The 23245-nt window shown below is 44.8% G+C and overlaps 1 protein-coding gene across 1 annotated transcript in view; it reads right to left on the reverse strand.

The window, feature by feature from the left end:
• The window catches only part of fndc3ba (fibronectin type III domain containing 3Ba), a gene marked incomplete at its 3' end in the record, with an annotated part of 117825 nt that overhangs the window by 41076 nt on the left and 53504 nt on the right, over positions 1-23245 (reverse strand). Inside the window, exons 4-7 of the mRNA XM_080012989.1 lie at positions 11842-11918; positions 7741-7966; positions 7184-7355; positions 6182-6312 (exon numbers count right to left, since the gene is read on the reverse strand). Of these exons, the coding sequence (XP_079869115.1) occupies positions 6182-6312; positions 7184-7355; positions 7741-7966; positions 11842-11918 (606 nt within the window). The remainder of the gene's footprint in view (positions 1-6181; positions 6313-7183; positions 7356-7740; positions 7967-11841; positions 11919-23245) is intronic.

The following is a 23245-nucleotide window of genomic DNA, read 5'->3' on the forward strand; positions in this document are numbered from 1 at the left end:
AGAGAGAGAGAGAGAGAGAGAGAGGGCGGGAGGAAAAGAGTGAAAGAAAGAGATTGAGACAGAAAAACAGAAAGTGAGGGAGGAAGAGAGGGCGGGCCAGAGATAGGGAAAGAGGGAGGGAGAGGTCAGAGATAAAAGGAAGATATATGAAGGGAAAAAAGGAGGCAATAGAGAGAAGGCAAAAAAGAAATCAAATGAAGACACAATGGAGAGAGCGAGAGAGAGCTAGCGAGCGAGAGAGAGAGAGAGGGAGAGAGAGAGGGAGGGAGGGAGGGAGAGAAAGAGAGGGAGGGAGAGCATCGAGTCTGGAGCGACACTTTCACCGAGTAAAGATCTTTCTCCTCCGTTGCCAAGTGACAGGAATGCTCCGCTTTTCCAGGAAGTTTGTGTGCGTGTGTGTGTGTGTGTGGTGCGTGCGTGACCGCAACCTGGCCAGAGAGTGAGGGATTGTGGGATACGAGGGCTGAGATGAGCTCAGAACCTTGACCCCATCTAACCCAGTTCAGCCTAGAGAGGGAGTGCACACTGGAATGCTAGTGGACACAAGCTAGTATTACTGTATATTCACAGACACATGGACCCTGTTGAAATGTGCTGTTTCATTACTTTATATTATATTGATAAATATTGATTTTCTTATTATTATGTGGTCGTTTCTTGCTCTTAGCGCATCTTTTGGTTCCAAAAAGTTTGAAAAAGTTAAAAAATAAAATAAAATGTTCCATCTCCATTTGAGAGATTTATCGTTTATCAGGAGAAGGCCTTGTTTGGGGAAGTATTTTTATACTTTTATTTATTATCATACTACATACTTGGAGTAATAATGATTGAAAATCACTTGCTGGGGACTAAGGGATAAACTGATGACCCAAAATCTGTATAATATAATTTCATTATTATTAGCGTTTTTTTTTTTTGTTTTTTTTAATTGTTTGCCTTGTTACTGAGTTACTGCTACTGAGTTGTATGTTGTATGAAAGCTGCGATACAAATAAAGATGATCATTGTTTTTATTATTATTATCACATGTGTATACTATCGTCCAGTGTACTTTCATATGTAAATAAAAACATTGATGTCTTTCCGGAAATACATGGTCGTATAGCCGCACCACTGACCTGGCCCTCCAAATGGCGTAAACTGGTAATATAGTCAAATAATAAGTCAAATAATGTAGTAATAAATATTATTATAGTAAAATAAACCAAATCACAAAACCTCTCTCTCCGTCCCTCTCTCTTCCTCCACCCTCCAACCGCCGGTCCCGCTGCCACGGCCGTATTTGGCTTTATGGAGAAGAGGAGGGGATTGTGAGTAGTTCTGAGTTTGGGAAGATTGTCGCCATGGCGATCCGAGCCAAAACAGTCGGCGAGGGGGAGGGAGCGGGTGGGTGTTCACACGTCGGGACTGTTGCCACAACGCCAGGGACGATGGGATGTCGGGAGAGGAAAAAGTGCTGAGTCATGTCTCTGTCAGAGGTCACGTGACCTAACGAGGAAGGGGGATGACGTCAGCCAAACATTACAGCGCGTTGTGTTGTTGGGGTTTTTTTTTTTTTTGTTTTTTTTTCCTCTTTCTTTTTTGGGGCGGAATAAGTCTCTTGTTATCGTCGTCACCGAACTAAAAATATCTTTAGGCTTCATAAGAAGGAGAGTCAGCGAGTCAGCGAGTGGATTCCTCTCCCTTGAAAGACACCGGGGTCAAAACCGATACACTTTTAACAGGAAGTCGGAAATATGGGCTATTCTTAGACGGATAAACAGCGGCTCTGAGCTCAGTTACACTACGGTTACAAGCTCCATCTCATCACATTGGTATGGCCGCGAGTCTGCTGATTCAGTTGTACCTCATCCAACCCATCTGGGGAAAACTCCATTTTAAAGTGAAAATCCATGACCTGTTGGGTGGATTGAACTCAAATTCAAAGTTCCAGAATTTCAGGCGAAACTGCAATGTTTTTGTTTAAAAGAAATGTTCACGCTCGTCTTCCCTCTAAGGGGGTCATTCACCACAGCTGCCCTTCACTTCTTGTGGCGGACCCCGCCACCAACAATGTAAAACGGCATACGTAGGGGCAGATGCAGAACGCGAATACATTGAATGGCTGTTTCTTATGAATCGGCATCAAAAAAAATACGAGATAAATACCCAACGTGGGATTTTTTTTTTTAACTGATAATCCTACGGATTGACACTTTGAGTGTACGTGCTTTTAAAAGAAGACTAAGAGAATATTATAAATTCCCTCACCATCTCCTGTATTTTTCCTCTTAGTTCTGAGCAGCAGTCAAGAGTGCACATCTGGCTCAGCCGTCAGGGAAGACGCGGAACCAAAATGGAGGAGCTAAAAGAGAGGGGGATGGGCCGAGAGAGACGGTCCATCTGTTTCTGCTGAAACCCCAGTCCCCTGAAGTGAGAGACAGGATCTGCGATGGCGACTGTGCAGAGCCCAAAATGGAGGAAGAACGGGGACGGATAGGACAGGAGGGGATGGGGGTGGGCGTGGGGCGGTGGATGGAGTGGGGACGGGACGGACATGACGGGGACGGGGACAACGGGGTGAGACAGGACGGAACGGGTGGGACAGGACGAGACCAGACGGGATGGGCCGGGATGGACAAGAGCGGACAAGACGAGGGGGGAGGCAAGCGGGATGGGTCTGAAGGGGACGGACGGAAGGGAGGGGACGGATTGGACAAGAGGGGGAGGGGATGGATGGACAGGACGGGGCAGGACTGGACGAGACAGGAGGGACAGGAGAGGATGGACGGGGGGGGGGGGGGGGCGGACGGGGAACAGAGGGGACGGGACGGGGGACGGACGGGGAGGGAGGGACAGGAGGGGATGGACGGGACGGGGAGGATGGACGAGGAGCGGAGGGGACGGGACGGGGGACAAAAAAAGGGAAGGCAGGGGACGTGACGTGCCGGGGGAAGGACGGAGGAGAGGGGATGGACGGGGAGGGACAAGAAATGACAGGACAGGATGGACGGAGACGAATGGGACAAATGGAACTGGGGGAGACCGGGACTGGACGGGACGGGAGGGGACGGGACGGGGGCCCACATCTGTTTCTGCTCCACAACCAAGTTCTGAGGAAGAGGGACCCGCTGAGTCGGGGGGAGAGAGAGAGAGAGAGAGAGAGAAGGGAGAGAAACCAAGGGCAACGTGTGTGTGTGTGTGTGTGTGTGTGTGTGTGTGTGTGTGTGTGTGTGTGTGTGTGTGTGTGTGTGTGTGTGTGTGTGTGTGTGTGTGTGTGTGTGTGTGTGTGTGTGTGTGTGTGTGTGTGTGTGGTATTCTAGGTTGGACCAGGCTTGGCTGTGTTTGGCCAGGCAGTAACATGGTCTTTAGGAATGTCCATAATCTGCACTCCTCCGTCCTACCACCATCTGATCTAATCCCAAAATATCAAATCCATCCCTCCATTCATCATTCCTTCTTTCTTTCTTTCCATCCCTCTCTTCTGTCCTCCTTTCCTCCCCCCATCCCTCGCTTTTCTGTACTACCCCCTCTTTAGACCCTCATGCTCTGATTGTTTTACAGGAAGCCCAGTCACGGGGTAAGTGTGTGTGTGCGCACGTGTGCGTGTGTGTGTGTGTGTGTGTGTGTGTGTGTGTGGTACATTGAGCTGACACAGCCTGATCACCAGGGCAGTACTGAGACCCTGCTAGCCCAAAAACAGACTGACAACATGCTGACAAGCTTGCTTGCTCCTATCGTGTGTGTGTGTGTGTGTGTGTGTGTGTGTGCGCGCGCGTGTGTGTGTGTGTGTGTGTGTGTGTGTGTGTGCTTATTTTATTTTGTACGATATGAAACCATGAAGTAGAACACCTTTTCGGTTTTCTCGCTCTCTGTTCCCGGCTCCTCTCCTCCGACGAGACAATCAAGCTTTTGTTGGATTTTTTTCGACAATCTCTTGGTCCGCCAGTGTGTGTGTGTGTGTGTGTGTGTGTGTGTGTGTGTGTGTGTGTGTGTGTGTGTGTGTGTGCACGTGTCTAAGTGTGTGTGTGTGTGTTACAGGTTCACTTTCTCAAATGTCTAATGCATGTAAATACACATTTGTGCGCACATGTGCAAGTTATTTACACGTGTCTAGACATAATCGAATGAGTGAGTCCATCTGCCTGTCTGGCTACGTGCACTGCTACGTGCACTGCTACGTGCTCTGCTACGTGCACTGCTACATGCACTGCTACGTGCACTGCTACATGCACTGCTACATGCACTGCTACATGCACTGCTACATGCATTGTTTCCACACGTGTTTAAGTGCAATTTAATCATCTATTCAAACACACACTGGAACTGCCTCCGTGGAATCACACTCATATAAAAAATTACTAATTATTTGAATGTGCATAAACACAGTGTATCCCACCCACCTACCCACACACCCACACCCACACACACCAGGTGGAACAGCCTGCCAGTCCATTCTGGTTGAGATTGGACCGTACCAACACTCAGCGGGGGAGAGAATCTGACAGTTCTAATAAGAGAGAAGGAAAGTCTATGTGTCCCTAGGGAGACTTTTCTGTCATCGCCTCTGCAGATGGCCCACTGTGCACTGTTTTTATGAATGTGTCTGTGTGTGTGTGTGTGTGTGTGCGTGTCTGTGTGTGTGTGTGTGTGTGTGTGTGCGCATGCATGCGCGTGTGGATGTGTATGTATTTTAATAAACCTGGGACAGCAAACGTCTGCCTTGTCAAAAAAATTTATCATTAAGTCAAACAGCACAACAGGTGTGTGTGTGTGTTGACGTCTGCAACCGTGCACGTGTGTCCGTCTGTGTGTGTGTGTGTGTGTGTGTGTGTGTGGAGCTCAAAGGTTCCCTTCATTCCTAGTGGGACGCTGCAGGTATGTGCCCAACAAGGCTCGTATTGTAGCGCGGGGGAAAGCGATAGCACTGAGGGACAGGTTCAGCTATGTGGTTACCTAGGCAACCTCTCTCACCCTGCTCTCCCCCCTCTCCCTCCCCCAACTGTTCCCCCATTTCCTATAAGGATGTTTAAACGCTGATAAAAAAAAACAACAAATTACATAGTTGACTAGTCGGTGGGTGGTACAAACGCACGCACGCACGCACGCACGCACGCACGCACGCACGCACGCACGCGCACACACACACACACACACACACACACACACACACACACACACACACACACACGTCAGTGCAGATACACAAAAAGCCTAAATATTTTAACGAAACCTAATGAGAAAAAACAACCAAAGAAAAAATTCTGCTGTTTCACATTGTCACCATATTGTGTTATTTTTACTATTGTTGGAAGGAAAAAAGACGAGATGACGAGATGGGTACTTTAAATAAAGTAAAGAAAGCAGAGAGAACAGAAAGAAAAAGGTTTTTCCCCCATTTGGACACGGTGTTTTCTTTGTTGGATAGATCTTTGCAGTTCTCCTCAGGTGAAATAAAAGAACCAGAGACAACTTAACATTTTAAGAAGGCGGCGTGTGTTGAGAAGGTGTGATGGCCTTTCACAACACAAGGGCAACTCAAAGTGCTTCACTTGAAGCAGAAAAGGCATTTTATAGAAGAAAAGAAGAAGGAAAGAACAGAAAAAAAGATAAAAAGACGGAAAAGTCATAATAAAACCAGAGATAAAAGGTTAGGAGACGTGTGTGTGTGTGTGTGTGTGTGTGTGTGTTTCCAGGTCTCCAAGTCTAGCATTTATCTTGGCAAAATTTTGCACCAATTATTTCAATGGACATGTCACGGTACGTGAGTTAAAATTCCAATATCCAATAAATTTGCTGCAATTCTGCAGCAATTCCTTCACAGAGAGTTCAACTTTATTAAAATTTGACTGATGGATTTGCACTGTGGACTCTGGACCTATTTTCTTTATTTTAGATATTGGTTTACCTAAAAAAATCTATCTTGTCTATTATTTTATTTTTATATTATTTTACCAAATAGTTTTTTGATTTAATCTATAATTTATCTATTATTTGAATCATTTATACTACCTATTTCACAACATAATAACATAATAAGAATTATGACACAAAACCCACCTCACAACTCACTGTGTGTGTGTGTGTGTGTGTGTGTGTGTGTGTGTGTGTGTGTGTGTGTGTGTGTGTGTGTGTCTGTCTGTGTGTGTGTGTCTGTGTGTGTGTGTCTGTGTGTGTGTGCGTGCATGCGTGCGTGTCTCACCTTGGGTGTGTGTGTCTGGTTCCCCGTTTCGGGGGCTGCTTCTCAGTCTCCTCTCGGGCCTCTTCCCCCCTGGACTGCTGGCTCCTCCCCCTGACCCCACGGACCCCAGCGAGGGGGTGTGGGATTTGTTACTGCATCCAAAATATAGATATAATATGATATAATATAATATAATATGATGTAATATATGAATAAATAAACTATTGCAACAAATCGCATATTCTTTAATAAATAAGTCAATTTTTTTTTTCCTTAGAAAATAAATAAAAAATAGATCAAATATAATAATAAAAATATAAATAGAATTAAAAAACACCATAGATGATTTCACACATATTTACCACATTTGCGTGGTAAACAAGTGTGTTAAACCGAGCAGAATAAACACAAAAACTCTTTAATTTCCTGTTCCAGGGAATTTATACTGAGTTCAGATGAAGTTAACAGTGCACCTGAACCCGACTCTGGCTCATAACAGGAAGCTACACTGAAGATGAACCTTAAAAAGTCGGAAAAAAAATCTTGATTCGCTGAAAGTAGCTCCCGGCATGCAATCCAAAATGTTGGACGGCATTCATATCCTAGAACGCTGCAGAATCTACAACTTCACCCACTCCAACCACACAGTAGTTTTTCAAAAGAAAGTCAGAGACAGAAAACTTCAATTTCGCCGTTTAACCAGTAGCAACACTTTGACGCAACTTGATTTGTTTTGGGGGTTTTTTGGGGCTTGAACTGCTTCCACCCCCACCAGGAACACTCCCACTACACCCTTTTAATATATCCAGATTAGGAGACTAATCCGCACGATTCAAGCCTGAACCTGGAGTGAAGTTTACTCAAGTTTTAATCGTTTTTTAATTGTGCCGTGGACAAAAGACAGAACCGTGTCTCCTTTCCAACAACAACAAGTTTGTTCAGCCGCGACAAGAACCAACCCGGTGAAGCCAGGTGGAGGGGGGTGGATGGGAGGATCAAGAGTCCTGTCTATTTTGCAGGCACCTGTATCCGTTGTGCACGGGGCCCAGGCTGCTCTTGTACAGCGTGGACGGAGGGGAGTTGAGGCGGTTCTGTCGCTCCAGCTGCCGCTGCTCCTTCATCTTCTTGGGCGGAGGTTTGCTGTAGCTCTCCTCCCGCCCGATGTAGTTAGACATCCCATAGACGTTGATGATTTCTAAAAGGGGAGAAGATTAAAATCAGCTTTAAATTGTGAACAACACATTTAAAAATGTGTCCTCCACATTTTTAAATGTATTATTCACAGTGTAAAGCTTATATTTGGACGACTCGTGCCTCTAGTATCAGGTGCAGTGGTCGGCTTCGGGTTTTATAACATCAGACTGATGCAGAAGAACTTGACTTATTTGACAAAAATGAATATATGGATAAATAAAATCTGAAATAAATAAGTGCTCATAGACCTCATAACTAAAAACCAAATTAATTACTTTTAAGGCTTAATATTCTGATACTTTTTAAGGACCTGAATATTAAGCCTTGAAATAAATAGGAAAAAAATATATGTACTGTATATATACACATATAAAGAGGGGTCGTACCTGGGTCTCCGTACATGGGGGGCAGGTGGTGCTGGTAGTACTGGTGTGGGGGCAGCTCTCCGGGGCTAACTGGGGGGTAGAAGGAGTTGGGGATGAAGTGTGGGTGAGCCAGGTAGGGGGGGAGGTGGTGTGTGGGGGAGAGGGCGGGTGAGTAGGAGGGAGGGTAGCACTCAGGGGACTGGGGAGTCACCACCACCCGACGGACCCCCGTGTTGTCCTCCAGCACCTGGGCGGATGAAGGCAGGGAGGGAGGGATGGATGGAGGGAAGAAGAGAAGAAACAAGGAGGTTAAGATATCAGGTGAAATATTGGTGACAATCGGTTAAAAACAGTAATTAAGTTTTTATATATATACATATATATATATATATAAAATTAATATAACTGCAGGCAGCAATACGCGTCCAGGGTACTCAGCCCTTCGTTAAAGTTCAATGGACGGGTGTGCTCTGGCTCTCTGTTCCAGTGTGTTCTGTGACTGCAGAAGTTCATTGGTTCCGGCCTGGTTACAGTGTAATTCTATCATGGGGCGGTGTTTGCGGCTGTGGGTGGGTTTCCTACGCCCAGACTAATGGCGGTTATCATTCTGAAGGAGGGCTGCATCGTTATGGCGAAAACAATAAACACGATTATTTAAGTCAATATTGTAATCACCATTATTTACAGCGATCATTAATTAATCACCAATTGTAGAAGACATAATAAAAATAAATTGTGTGTAGTGGGCTCCACATTTTTGCTGTAATGAGTGGCGGTGTAACAAATCTTTGAGGCATCCGGAAGGGAACCCAAAAAAACAAAAAGAATGAAGATATTTCAAAACATATAATATAATACAAAACACACATGTAATACGAAACACACAATAAATACCTGTTCCTTGTATTTTGTAATTTCTCACGGTTATTGTCACCAGATTGTACACATTGACATCTCTGGAATGTCTGTAAATTCTGACAGTGGTGTTATTGGGTTTTTATTTTGTATAATTTACTCTTGTGCGTGTCAGTTGTCCTCAGAAGCGTATATATATTTATGATGTTTAATACGCTGCACTATGTTTAATCCAATTGTCTCCTGGTAAAATAATACCTGTCACTTTGTAACTCTGTATGGTTAAGAGTTTGTATCTTATATCCCTTTAGTTAAAGTCCAATCGTACCTATATGTGTGTGTCACTAGACTGCAACGCTATCCTGTGACATGTGCGAGCCGTCATTTGCGCATGGGCGTGCATTGCGGCAATGATAAAAAACCCCCCACAGTTTTTTAATAAATTATTCCTTAACAGTGGACCGATCTGGATCAAACATGGAGAATGGCATGTTGGGACTGCCCTGAAAACCCATTTCATTCATCTTGTCTGAGTGCGGAGGATCAATGACACTCATACACTACTGACGTCAGTTTTTCTTTAACAATAGCAAAAGGGGCTGGACCCCAAATTAAATAATAATAATAATAATAAACTTTTCTGATGCAATATAAAATATTGCATCAGATAATATAAAATCGAAATGAAGTCACTGCTTCAAACTAGGACTTTCAAAGAAGATGACAGCTCACTGATGTATTTGCATTTCATTCATTTTCATACATTTCTGGATTAATTGGTTTTCATCCTTTTGTCCTTATTTTGGATTGTAATTTGGATTTCTCCATCTCCGGAAGTTCTATATGATTTCCATGACAACGCAATTGAATTTAAGAACTGCGTCGCATCACACAGATTCCATTTTCACATCCATTCACCCGGACACTAAACACACACACACACCACCCATTCAAACACTTTCACTGGCCAGCATTCCAAGCAGACAGCAAACACACACACCCCCCGCAGAGAAGGGATGTCATCTGCTTGTCCTCAATAACATCTCACACACACACACACACACACACACACACACACACACACACACACACACACACACACACACACACACACACACACACACACACACACACACACACACACCACCCGCAAAATTACATTGGTATATTCACACGCGCTGGGAGACGAGATAAGGATCGAGAGAAATCAAACGGTGCCAGAAAGAGAGCGAGAGAGAGAAAAAAAGAGAAAGAGAATGAACTGGACAGGAGGCCGGGGGGAGATTTTACTAATCCAAGAAAGAAAAACAGAGATAGGAGGAGGAGGAGGAGGAGTGGAGGAGGTGGAAAAGAAAAGGGGAGGGAGAGATTTCAGCAATTCAAGAAAGACAACCCGATATAGGAGGGGGAGAAGAGGAGATTGGGAGGAGAGAAGGGGATGGAGAAGAGTTTACTAATTCGAGAAAGAAAAACAGAGAGGAGAGAAGAGAGGAGGTGGAGTGGATGAGGAGGAGAGGATGAGCGGAGGAGGAGAGGCGGAGGAGTATTACACCCACGAAGCGGAGAGACGGGGCGGCAGAGGAAGTGCTTGTAGGACAAGGAGGAGGAGGAAGAAGCGAAGGGGGTGGGGAAAGGCCTGCACCCCGCTGAGGAAAAAAAAACACTGTGTTTACAGGAAAACAGGGCCAACGTCCCGGCTTGGGTACATGTGGAGCACACACCCACACACCCCACCTCGCCTATCAGGCCTGTTTACATAACTGTGACAGTGTTTCCCACTCATACTTGGCGCACACACACACCCACCCACCCCAGATGCATACGCAAGACTTGGACTGGACGCACCAACGCAACGTCAAGTGAGAGCACACACACACACACACACACACACACACACACACACACACACACACACACACACACACACACACACACACACACACACACACACACACACACACACACACACACACACACACACACACACACACAGAGAGAGAGAGAGAGAGAGAGAGAAAACACTTAAGACTCATGCAATGCCAAAAAATGTACCCCCACACATGGAACACAGACACCGAATACACAAACACACACACACACACGCACGCACGCCCGGGGGGGTTTAGGAATACCCTGCACACTGGAACACAAATACACAAACACAAAATACTTGGGGGGGAGGCAGTAGTTGTAGGGTGTATGTGTGTGTGTGTGTGTGTGTGTGTGTGTGTGTGTGTGTGTGTGTGTGTGTGTGTGTGTGTGTGTGTGTGTGTGTGTGTGTGAGGATCCTCTATCGTTCTAACTAATACCTAGTTTACACTAAAGCGGGGTACACACATCAAGATCATAGCCTATCTTGCCTGTAGGAAGAGCCGGGGCGTTGTGCGTGGGGGTCGCTCACATCTCCAAAACCGTTCGGAAATCTTGAAGTTAAGGGTCATTGAGATTTTCGTTGTTTGATTTGAGTTGATCGGAAATTAAATATCAAGATGTTGTGATCCCCCGTGGTCACCGGTCTTCTAAGGTCTGCTGAATCCTCTAGTGTGTGCACACGGGGACGGGAAAAACCGAGTCCTGGTCTTTTGCCCTAGTTTGTTTTTTGTTTTTTTAAGTCTTCTGGTTTTGGTATCCCTTGTAGAAATTAAATGTCGGTGGCAACTCGAGAAAATGGTGGAAATTGAAAATAAATAAAAATGACAAAAACAAGAAGTAAGTGAAACATTTGATGTTTTTCTTTTTTTACCCTTAAAAAAAAAAAAAATAGGAACATTCAGCTACAGGAGAAAATCCGTTGTCAATGTTTTTTTAAAGAAAACAAGGTAAAATATCAAACTAATGTCAAAATAATTTGATTTATTTGACAACATTTTTAAAGGGGGTGGTAGCATGCTGTAGTGTCCTTGAGCAAGACACTTAACCCCTAATTGCTCCTGATGGCTGCGTCCGTCGGTGTTTGAATAATTGTAAGTCGCTTTGGATAAAAGCGTCTGCTAAATGCAATGCAATGCAATGTTAATACTAGAAAAAACAATCTAAAGAAGTCAGGACGTTTTTTAACAAACATTTTAATTCAAGGGACTTAGTGTGTTCCAGTCTTTAGATTCCTCTTAGAATTATTCGATTTTATTTCTATTCCTCTCGCTGAAGAGAAGGGGATGGAATAAGCGGGGGAAAGAATTATAATTACGCTAGTTATGCCCAACGATTTCTGATTTCACGCGCGCGCACACGCGCACACACACACACACACACACACCACTGACTGACCTGTGAGATGTACCCTGGTGGAACGTGGATGGGTGGAATGGAGCCGTTGGGAGACATCATGGGGACCTCGGCTGGACCTGTGGGGGGAGGCAGAGAGAGTTTGTTTACCCAGGAAGGTCGACTCAAAACAAACAAACAAACAAACAAACAAACAAATCGTAACTCACACTCTGTCAGTCAACGAATCGGGGACACCCACCCACCCATCCACACACCCACACCCATACACACAGGTCATTGGGTTTTTGAAGTCTTCCCTGCTCTACTACATGAATATCTATCTGTTGAAGTCATTAAAAATAACAGTCACCAAGCCGTCACTCAAGGTCCTGGATCCTCCAGGAGGAGGAAGCTAAACTGAAGGTCAGGAGGACGTTCGGAAGGACACTCTGGAGAACATTCTGAAGGCGTGAAGGTGAGGAGGACCCTCAAGGGGACGTTCTAGAGGTCTGGTGGTCAGGAGAACCATCTGGCTGCCCTGTATAACAAAACCTTTTCCATGCATGCAACCATGCATTTTGGGATTTGCTGTTTCCTGGGAGCGGCGATACACAGCGTTTTCGGCCATATAATTGAAAGCTTCTGGCACCCTCGTCTCATAATCCATAACAACAGGGAGATAACGTTTTCACGGAGAAGTGAAACTTCTTGCTTCTGGTTGTTATTTGTTGTTGTTTCTTTAAAACATTGTTCACAGAAGTGACGTCAGCGCTTCTTCTTCGCGTCCAGCGCTACATTTTTAAATCATGCGGAGAAGGCGCGGTGTCGTCCGCGATTCCATAGACTTTAAAACCTTAATTTATCCAAATGGTTTCACATTCTGACTTCACATCACTTGGCAGACCGAAGGAGGATTCCTGATCTGCATTTGCTGTGGTTATCTGTGTTACCGGTGTTACATGGTGTTCGGGCAGACACCATGACATTACTTGCCAACCACCCCCACCGTTTTCGCTTTTTTTTGGAGAAATAAAACCCATTTAGTACGTTTTTGGGTATCAGCGCCGACGTTAATCAAATTTTTCAAAACTTTAATTTGTAAAATACTAAGCGTGTTATCAATACTGAGTCTGACGCTGTGATAGCATCTGCTTCGTAGGTGCAGCAGAGGCACAACACGGTCACATTTTACTTATCATGGGAGGAGAGGAGGCTCTAGGAGACCTTAGATCAGGTCTAGATCTGAACCTGTCTCCCTCCATCCGTTATTAGCGCCCGTTCATAACCGGGACACTCCGCCCGCCTCCCACCCGCCCCATTGTAAAGTGTCCGGTGTTACCGTTGTTGTCATGAGTTTATCAACCGGTGGGGAAAAAAATCCTCTGGCATCCCAAATCTGCATGTTTGCATCAAAAGGAACCGTAAGATCGTGTGCTCAACAACTTGTTGCCGAGTAACTCAACTAATGCTGATGGAGCACGTAGCCTCGACTATTTAATGTTCATCCAATATTTAGAAATCAAACTCAGCTTGAAAAATACGTTGAGAGATAGAAAACAAATAAACTAAAAAAGGAATTTGGATTTTATTTTATTTTATTTTTCACGCACAGCCAAAAGTACAGCGCTGAGAAATGTGCCAGGGAGGGAAGTGGTCCGTCACATTTTTACTTCCTAACGGGAATGATGGATATATAAGCAAAGAAGTAGTAGAGGAAGAAGCGGAATTAGGAGGAGAGATGAGGTGAGGAGGAAGGACAAAAGGGAGGGAGGGGGAGAGAGAGATGGAGGGAGGGTGAGGGAAGGAAAGAAAGAAGGAAGGGAGGGAGGGGGAGATGGAGGGAATGACAGAAGGGAGGAAAGAAGTTGGGGAGGGAGCAAGGAAGCAAAGGAGGAAGAGATGGAGGGAGGAGGGAATGAAGAGAGGGCGTGAGATAGGAAGGGGTGGAGGAGGAAAGGAGGGAGTGAGGAAGGTGGGAGCACCGACTTCCTAAGAAGAGGAACCTCCTTACCTGCAGACAGGCAGATAATAGAATCCACAGATTGAAAAACAATGTTGACTTTTCCACTCTGTACATCTCCTCTTTACCCCCTCAACACCGCCCTCCCCACCCCTCCATCACCCCCTCATCCCCTCTTCCTCTGTGGTGGAGGTCTGGGCTGGTAAAGTCATTGGGATCCTGCTGAGACAGCTGCAGGCAGACGTGGCCTCAGAATAAATCAAAACCACACACAAACATGTACGCACACGCACACGCTCACACACACACACACACACACACACACACACACACACACGGAGGGCCCCGGACCCCCAGCACTCAGTGTTTACCTTCTGATCTGACTTTTATCTAATTTATTATATAACTTCATTATTTTAATCCTGGATGCACACCTTTATTAAGAAGGTAACTAAGATAACTACAGTATAACGTTTAGAGATAGTATTTATATATACACAGTACACACACAGACACAGACACTTCACTGCATATATATTTGCTCGTATGTGTTAAATAAATATATATATATTTATATTATATTTATATATAACATTTTCTGTAAATATTTAGGATTATTGAAAATTGTCATTTTTCATATTTTTATTTCTTTATTATACACATTGTATTCAAATAAAGTACGTGCTTTTTTATTGGAATAAAGCTATATATAACGAAACTGGCTAGTTTTGAACAAATGTATGACTCTGTTGACACCTTTTAAGTGGAGAATGGCTGCATAACTCCAAATAAAGTAACAATGTAATTAATTCAATCGATGCATTAAACTGAAACAATAGAATTGTATTACAGTACATTGTAACTTTAATCCTGTCAACTTTGTTTGTTAACTAAGCCCCAGATCCTTCACCCTGATTCACCCTCCTCTCTATAGACACACACACACACACACACACACACACACACACACACACACACACACACACACACACACACACACACACACACACACACACACACACACACACACACACACACACACACACACCATAATCCAAAAAAACAACCACCGGTACAGTACACACACACCTACACAAACACCCCCGTCCTCCATCATAAGCCAAACAAACAAGTGAGGGTTCAGTAGACACACACACACACCTACACACATACAAACAAACTGAGCAAAGTCTGCATTGTGGGCAAAGGCGTGAGGTGTGTGTGTGTGTGTGTGTGTGTGTGTGTGTGACAGGTATCCAGAGAGAGAGCTCTTTCAGGCGGCTCCATGGGGCACTGTGAGGGATATAAAAGTCTTCATTGAGTATTGAGTAGAAGGTCAAACCGTAGGGAACACACACACACACACACACTTTCTTTACTTCTTTCCATCATTGCTCACACACTTTCACTCTCACACACCCTCAAAAATACCTTGTCTGTCTGTTTTCTCTCTTTTTTTTTTTCCCCTCTCCTGTCGCCATCCCTCTCTCTCACTCTGTCTCTCGCTCTCGCTCTCTCTCTCTCTCTCTCTAGCCCCCCCCTGTCATTGTCTTTTTTTCCTCTGGTTTCTCCATCTCTCCCTCCCGCCTTCCTTCCTTCTGTGTGGGGGTCTCTCTCTCCCTCCCTCCATCTCTCTCTCCTCATCTCTCTCTGCAAACAGACGTGTGTTTGGACAGTCAGTCTCTGCTCTTCACTCACCAAACAGCAGCATTCCAACAACACACACACACACACACACACACACACACACACACACACACACACACACACACACACACACACACACACACACACACACACACACACACACACACACACACACACACACACACACTAAACATTCCCATCGCAGGTCTCCAGGACTGGATCCAACAGGCCCAAAGCTCCAACCAACGTCTTCCCCCCCAAATACAAGACACTCTTTGTCCATCCTCTACCCCTCCACCCTCCCCCCACCCTGGCTCTCACACACACACACACAGCTTTAAGTCTTATAATGGTAGAATGATCTCCACGTAGGCAGAGGATAATCAAGCAGCTGTGTGTGTGTGTGTGTGTGTGTGTGTGTGTGTGTGTGTGTGTGTGTGTGTGTGTGTGTGTGTGTGTGTGTGTGTGTGGAAGAATTGAAAATAGTAAAAAGCCAACTCCATTTCCCGTCGTCTACTACTACTGCTACTGCAAATTAGTCCTTTTAGGAAAACAATTGAATCATTTGTCCAAAGAAAAGTGAAAAGTCAACCACACACCCTGAGTCATTCCTCTGAAGATGCTGAACATCAAAAAAAAAAAAAATAATAATACCAAGTGAAGGGAATGAAGGTTGCAAACTTTAAAGCTCAATTCTTCTAGGTTTCTCTTCGGGACAGGACATTACCAGAAGAACGCCCTGGTTTCTCCAGTGAACCAACAACCCCCCCGTGTCATTTTTGGGAGATGAGTCACGCTGGTGACGTCAAACACCCCAAAAAACAAGGAGAGTTTGGAAAACCCAAGTTGGAACCATCTGGGAGCAGCTGTCGGGTTTCCAGTTTGGGGATGGGAGGTGATAAGGAAGCGATTGGGGAGTGTTGGGTGATGGAGGTTGTGTTGGAGGCTTTGGAGGTTAGGAAGGTTATGCTGAAGTTTATGAAACTATGGAGGTAATGGAGGTTATGGAAGTTCTGGGAGTTAAGGAGGTTACAATGATGGTTATGGAAGTTATGTAGGCTATAGAGGTTATGGAAATTATGGAAGTTATTGAGGCTTTGGAGGTTATGGTGAAGGTTCTGGAAGTTATGTCGTTACAATGATGGTTATGGAAATAATGTAGGCTATGGAGGTTATGGAAATTATGGAAGTTATTGAGGCTTTGGAGGTTAAGGTGAAGGTTATGGAAGTTATGGGAGTTATGAAGGTTACAATGATGGTTATGGAAGTTATGTAGGCTATGGAGGTTATGGAAATTATGGAAGTTATGGGAGTTATGGAGGTTACGATGAACTCATGGAAGTTACGGAGGCCATGGAGGTCATGAAAGTTATGGGGTTATGGAGGTTATGAAAGTAATGGGAAATATGGAGGTTATGGTGAAGGTTATGGAGGTTATGGGAGTTATGGAGGTTACAATGATGGTTATGGAAGTTATGTAGGCTATGGAGGTTATGGTAATTACGGAAGTTATGGGAGTTATGGAGGTTACGATGAAGGTCATGGAAGTTACGGAGGCCATGGAGGTCATGAAAGTTATGGGGTTATGAACGTTATGGGAAATATGGAGGTTATGGAAGTTATGTAGGCTATAGAGGTTATGGAAATTATGGAGGCTATGGAGAAGGTTATGGAGGTTATGTTAAAGATCACAGACATTATGGAGGCTACGGAGGTTATGGAAGTTATGGAGGTTATAGACGTTATGGAAAGTACAGAAGTTATGGGAGTTATGAAGGTTACAATGAAGGTCATGGAGGTTATGGAGGCCATGGAGCTTATGAAAGTTATCATTTACATTTAGTCATTTAGCAGACGCTTTTATCCAAAGCGACTTACAAGGGAGAATGACATTCAAGCTACATTGCGACAGAGATTAGTGTAACAACAACATTCGTGTAACAATAAATACTGCAAGTTATGGAGGTTATGGTGAAGGTTATGGAAGTAATGTAGGCTATGGAGGTTATGGAAATTATGGAAGCTAAGGAGAAGGTTATGGAGGTAACGTTAACAGTCATAGAAGTTATGGAAGCTATGGGGGTTATGGAAGTTATGGTGAAGGTTAGGGAAGTCATGGGAGTTATGGAGGTTATAATCAAGGTTATGGGGGTTCTGGAGGTTATGGAGGGACAACGGATATCGAGTTGGAGAAGTTTGGGCTCCTCGAGGCGGACATCTCCGAACCCTCCGGCCCTTCGAGCCTCTTCAAGGCAGCGAGTCACAACCTCCTTCTGCTTCCTAATCCGCTCGGAATTCCAGACGACACAAGCAGATCGGCTCCGCCTCCCCAACGCCTCCGCTCTCCTAGTTTCCGCTCTGCCAGCGCTCCAGAAAAGGTCGGCTCTGGGGTCAAAGGTCACGTGGGTGTTCACTTCCTGCCTCTGGCATGACATGGCAGCACGTACGCGGGAGACGCGCGAGAGTATTTCAGGGCGTTGGAGGATACTGAGACCGCGACTGAGACAATATGGAACGAATACCAGAGAAATCAAAGGGAATTTGACATATTATATTTCTATTAGGGCTGGGTGACATATCGTTATAATACCATCATGGTAAAGTAATGCAGTTTTCTGAGATTTTGTCTGTTCTAATAAATGGTTATAATATGTACATCACTAATGATTCTACTAACTAAGTTGCAAATATTTGTGTCAAAAAGTTATGAAAGCACCAACATGCATACCCCAAAAATGATCGATAATTGACATTTTTGTCAATTTCGCTCCAGCCCTATATTTATATAATCATAGTGACTAATCATAGTATTCAAAGAAAAAAAATCCTGGAGGATTAATAACGTCATATGCATCTTATATATAACAGTGGCAATGCATTTAGTCCAGTTCAGTAAATATTCCCCATACCATATGATGCCAACGGAAGCCGACACATGCAAATGATCCATTATGGCTCAGCTGCAATTACTGCATAATTTAAACCCTGCGAGCCCCGCATCCCAGTCAATCCCGTTGGTGCCCAAGGCGACCAGGTGAGCTCCATCCCTCGACGGGGGTTTTAAAGATAGAACACACACAAACACAGGATGCTATAACATGCTCGCAGACCAACATCCCAGCTGTGTATATTCTATCTATGAGAAAGAAGCCGAAAATGGCCGACGACTCTGTCAAGAAGAAAACTGTAGTCTGTGCGTCACTCCTTCGTGCCGAATAGTTTGCTACCATTCTTTAGCAAAGAGAGAGAGAGAGAGAGAGAGAGAGAGAGAGAGAGAGAGAGAGACTGACTCATGGAAGTCGACTGAATAAGGGTGAGTAGCAGGACTACTGAATCTTTAACAAGTTTATTTCGGTTTCACGGACACATGGTAGGTCTTTTCTTAGAGCAAATTACACTTTTAATCTGGACTAACTGAAATGGCCTCTCTCAGTCAGGGTTTAAAATAGTCCCACACTTGCTCTCGTCTTGGTTTAAGAAATCTGATTTCCAGAAGGAAGATAAGAGCTAATATAGAGCTAACTGAAGCTTAAATTAAAGCTGGCCGGAGGCAGGTTTATTTTTGGATTAACGGGCGCGGCCTCCAGGTGGTTGATCTGGACCACGACCAGCACCAAGACCAGACAGAAGGAGCTGACGTGTCCTTCATCACCTTAGTCTCAGGCTTCCCAGTCGAGAACGAATTCATCTTAAATTAAGCAACATCTCAGAAAGGCATCTCTAAATTCTGGATTAATTTAAGTAGCACAAAACGAAGTCCTGATTGAGATTAAACCTGTCCACGAAATTAGTTAAAAATAAATGTATTGGACTGTAATAGTGTAAGTCCCAGCCACCCAAAGAATTTGGGAACCCCTCCTTCCAATTACTTCACACACCATGTGGAGCATGTAAACAGCTGGAGATACCGATTTCCAACCGGACAGAGATAAGGAGTTGATCTGATGACGTCATCGTTGCCAATTTTGGCGCGCACACACATACACACTATAGAACCACAGAAGGGTTTAGCTTAAGTCCTTGATTTATACCAACATATACACACACCTTAGTGGTAAACATCCTGTCTCCACACGCACACACACACACACACACACACACGTACACACGTACACACACACACACACACACACACACACACACACACACACACACACACACACACACACACACACACACACACACACACGTTAAAATGGCCATATTACGGTCACTGCCTTCCTCACCGAAACACTTTCCAAACACACACATACAACTGTGACTTTGTGCAGCTGGATATACATAAATGCTACCACACACACACAGGAGATGATGCAAAGTTTCATCAGATGTTTCTCATGACACAGCTGTCAGAGACAGCTGCACATTGGCCCCCAAAGTGACACACACACACACACACACACACACACACACACACACACACACACACACACACACACACACACACACACACACACACACACACACACACACACACACACACACACACACACACACACACACACACACAGCTGCTCCCTTTTTAAGCAAACCCACGACATGCATCCCTAAAAACGATCTCATGCTGTAACACACACATGCATAAGTAATGTAATAATTTAATCAGAAGTTGTGTTGACAGTCAGTGTGTCTATGCTGCAGTCTCTCCCTCTCTCTCCCTGTCTCTCCCTGTCTCTCTCTCACATGGTGTCCACATTGAGGGGAAACACAGACTCTCTGGGGAAAGTGTGTGTCTCCACATGTTTATCGGTCTGTTTTTGTGTGTATGCATGTGTGTGCGTCTGTGTTTTAGGGCCGATGGTGATATCAAAGCAAAGCAGCCTGTTTGTGAGCTGACCTACATACAAAACAACCAGTTGCAGATGGAGTATCCCAACACACACACACACACACACACACACACACACACACACACACACACACACACACACACACACACACACACACACACACACACACACACACACACACACACACACACACACACACACACACACACACACGATATTTGCCAACAGACAGAATAGAAGAAATGGATTTGCACACAACACACATTTATTTCAGCGCAAACAAATATTCTATTGGAAGATCTGACCGACAAATATACAACAAGAGAACCACACACTACACACATCAATGTGCGTCGTAAACCAACAGGAGTCACATCTGATTAGCCACGCTAGTAAAGAATATACACGGACATATTGATCAAAAACTGCTGGAGAGAGTGAGCACATGTACAGTACCGTATAGAGTACTAATGTACCTTGAAACGTACCTTGTAGAGTACAAAGGTAGCTTATATAGTATAAATATATCTTATATAATGTAAATGTACCTTGTAGAGGTTGATGGTTTCTTCGAACCTACTGAACATACACAGACACACACACACACACACACAAAAACACACAATAGTTGGGTGTGTGCGATCTGAGCCTCCACGCAAGCAGCTGCCAGATCTAGCCAGATATGTGTGTGTATGTCTGGGTCAGCCGTGACGTGGCGTTGCCTGGAAGTTATGTAAGCATCAGCAGGGTAATGTTATCTGTCCTCCAAGCTCCGAGAGTAACACACACACACGCACACCCACTGCTTCCTTCACTGCCTGGCCGGCGCACGCACGCACGCACGCACGCACGCACGCACGCACGCACGCACACACGCACACACGCACACACGCACACACACACACACACACACACACACACACACACAGAGAGAGAGAGAGAGAGAGAGAGAAACTTATTGTGAAATAGGATGGAAATGGCAGACAGACAGTTTTAACAACACTTATTATCTGGCCAAACATCTCGTCAACTCCGAAAAGAAAAAATTTTAAAAAATTAAAAACACATTTAACAAACACAAATGAAAATAGCCCCAACATTGGAAGGAGGAAGGAAGGAGAGACAGAGATAAAGAGAAAGAGGGAGAGAGGAGAGAGAGAGAGAGGAAGTGTGGGAGACAGGGCTTCTTAAATAGCTCGGGGGTTTTGTGTATTTACAGCCTCGTCTCGGAGTAACAACCGCCCGCTGCAGCCCGGACTCCCACGTCCGGCGGCCATGTTGGCTCGGAAGCAGGGTGAGGGTCCGCGCTGCCGCAGGAAGTCGCGGTTTCCTGCGCGGCCCTGCCCACCACGGCAACACCGGCACTTTGCCTGGCAACGGGTAAACAAACACGCTCACCGGAGGGGATGCACGGCTTTGGAGAAATATCTGACGTGCAGTGAACTGGAAAGTTATGTGTTGTGCGACAAATATCAAATAGAAATAGAATAGAAATAGCGAGTCTAGGGTGTGTAAGGTGTATGGTGTAAATAGGGTGTGTAGCGTATAAATAGGGTGTAAATAGGGCGTGTCGGGTGTATACAGTAGGGCGTAGCATTCTAGTGTCATTGGGGATCGAAACAAGCTAAAATTTGGCTGCAGAAATTCAGTCTGCATTTTATAGAGGGAGCGTATTAAAGTGGTAATTCATAAGATGGGCCGTGTCGGGTGGAGTACACCACACAACAACTCCTACGTATACAGAATCCTATTCAAAACTGCAACTTCCGGTTGTCCCCCCCCCCCCCCCCCCCAAATCCGGGTTTACCTCATCTTTGCTCTACCACGGTTACTTTATATATATATATATATAAATATAATAGATCTAATAGATATGATAGATTGATTTGTTTGTTTTTCTTGGTCACTTGAGGCGGTGGCCATATTTCGGCGTGAAAACTTAAACCGACCGGAGGCGGCTCAGCAGCTTGCGGAGCGCTGAATCGCTTCGCTTCCCTCAGCGCTCAGCCCTTTGAAGAAGATACCGGAGTCTTCTGTGTGATATATATACGGCAAATAACTTTATAATCATTGTGCAGCTCAAGCCAATTTGCTTGTATCGCAGACACCACTAAAAATGAATCGCGCTCACACACACACACACACACACACACACACACACAGTTGGTTTGAGTTGGCGTAAATAAACACAAAAACGCAAACATTTGCACAAATGTACACAGAGAGGAGCTTGCTGGTATTATCGTACACACACAGCGAAACGAAGATTTCACACAAAGACTGTGACATAAATATACACTTTCAGAAATGCCGACCCCCTTCCAAAAAAAAGAGGCTTACATGCAAACACACACTCTTCAAAGACACACACGCAGACACAATTACATATACCGATAGATAAACACATTTACACAGAGAGAGATGCATGAACACAGTGATGGTTCTCAATGTGGGGTCTGGGGTCCCTCAGGGGGTCCTTCAAGAGGTTCCAGGAGGTCCAAACTCGAGTGTTATTTCATTCACACGACGTTAGCGCCGTCAGAGAATGTTCAATCATGACTGTTTTGATTATAGTTTCACTGTTTCCCCCCTAAATATAGTCTAGACACTAAATCATATCCAACAATAAAAGTCTTCTCAGATTGGGGGTCTTTGGTAGAAGGGGTATTTGGTACAAGTCAATTTCCAAGGGGCGTTCCCAATGGGCGGAGACCAAAACGGCTTTGGACGCAATTGGACAGACCGACAACCAATCAAGGAAACGTGACGAAGTGCTGAGCGTGGCAGTGAGTTGGTAAATTTAACTTTAACCAAATCCTGTCGGAAGTACGGCAAACACATCTTTCTAATCAACATTGTTTCATACTGTCACGATGGCGGATTCAACAGAGTGTCCCACATCAGCCGCAGCCATCTTTGCTGTTTACGAAAAACGCCCTCAACGGTGCGCCTCCGAGTCGTCACGGTATCAAACCCCATTTTAGATAAACGGTTGTGATTGGCCCGACCCTGGCAAGGGTCTGCAAATCAAACATGAGCTGCAGGCTTGTCTGGTTCCTCGGCTACG

Source organism: Zeus faber (assembly GCF_960531495.2).
Source record: "Zeus faber genome assembly, chromosome: 13".
Classification (NCBI taxonomy): domain Eukaryota; kingdom Metazoa; phylum Chordata; class Actinopteri; order Zeiformes; family Zeidae; genus Zeus; species Zeus faber.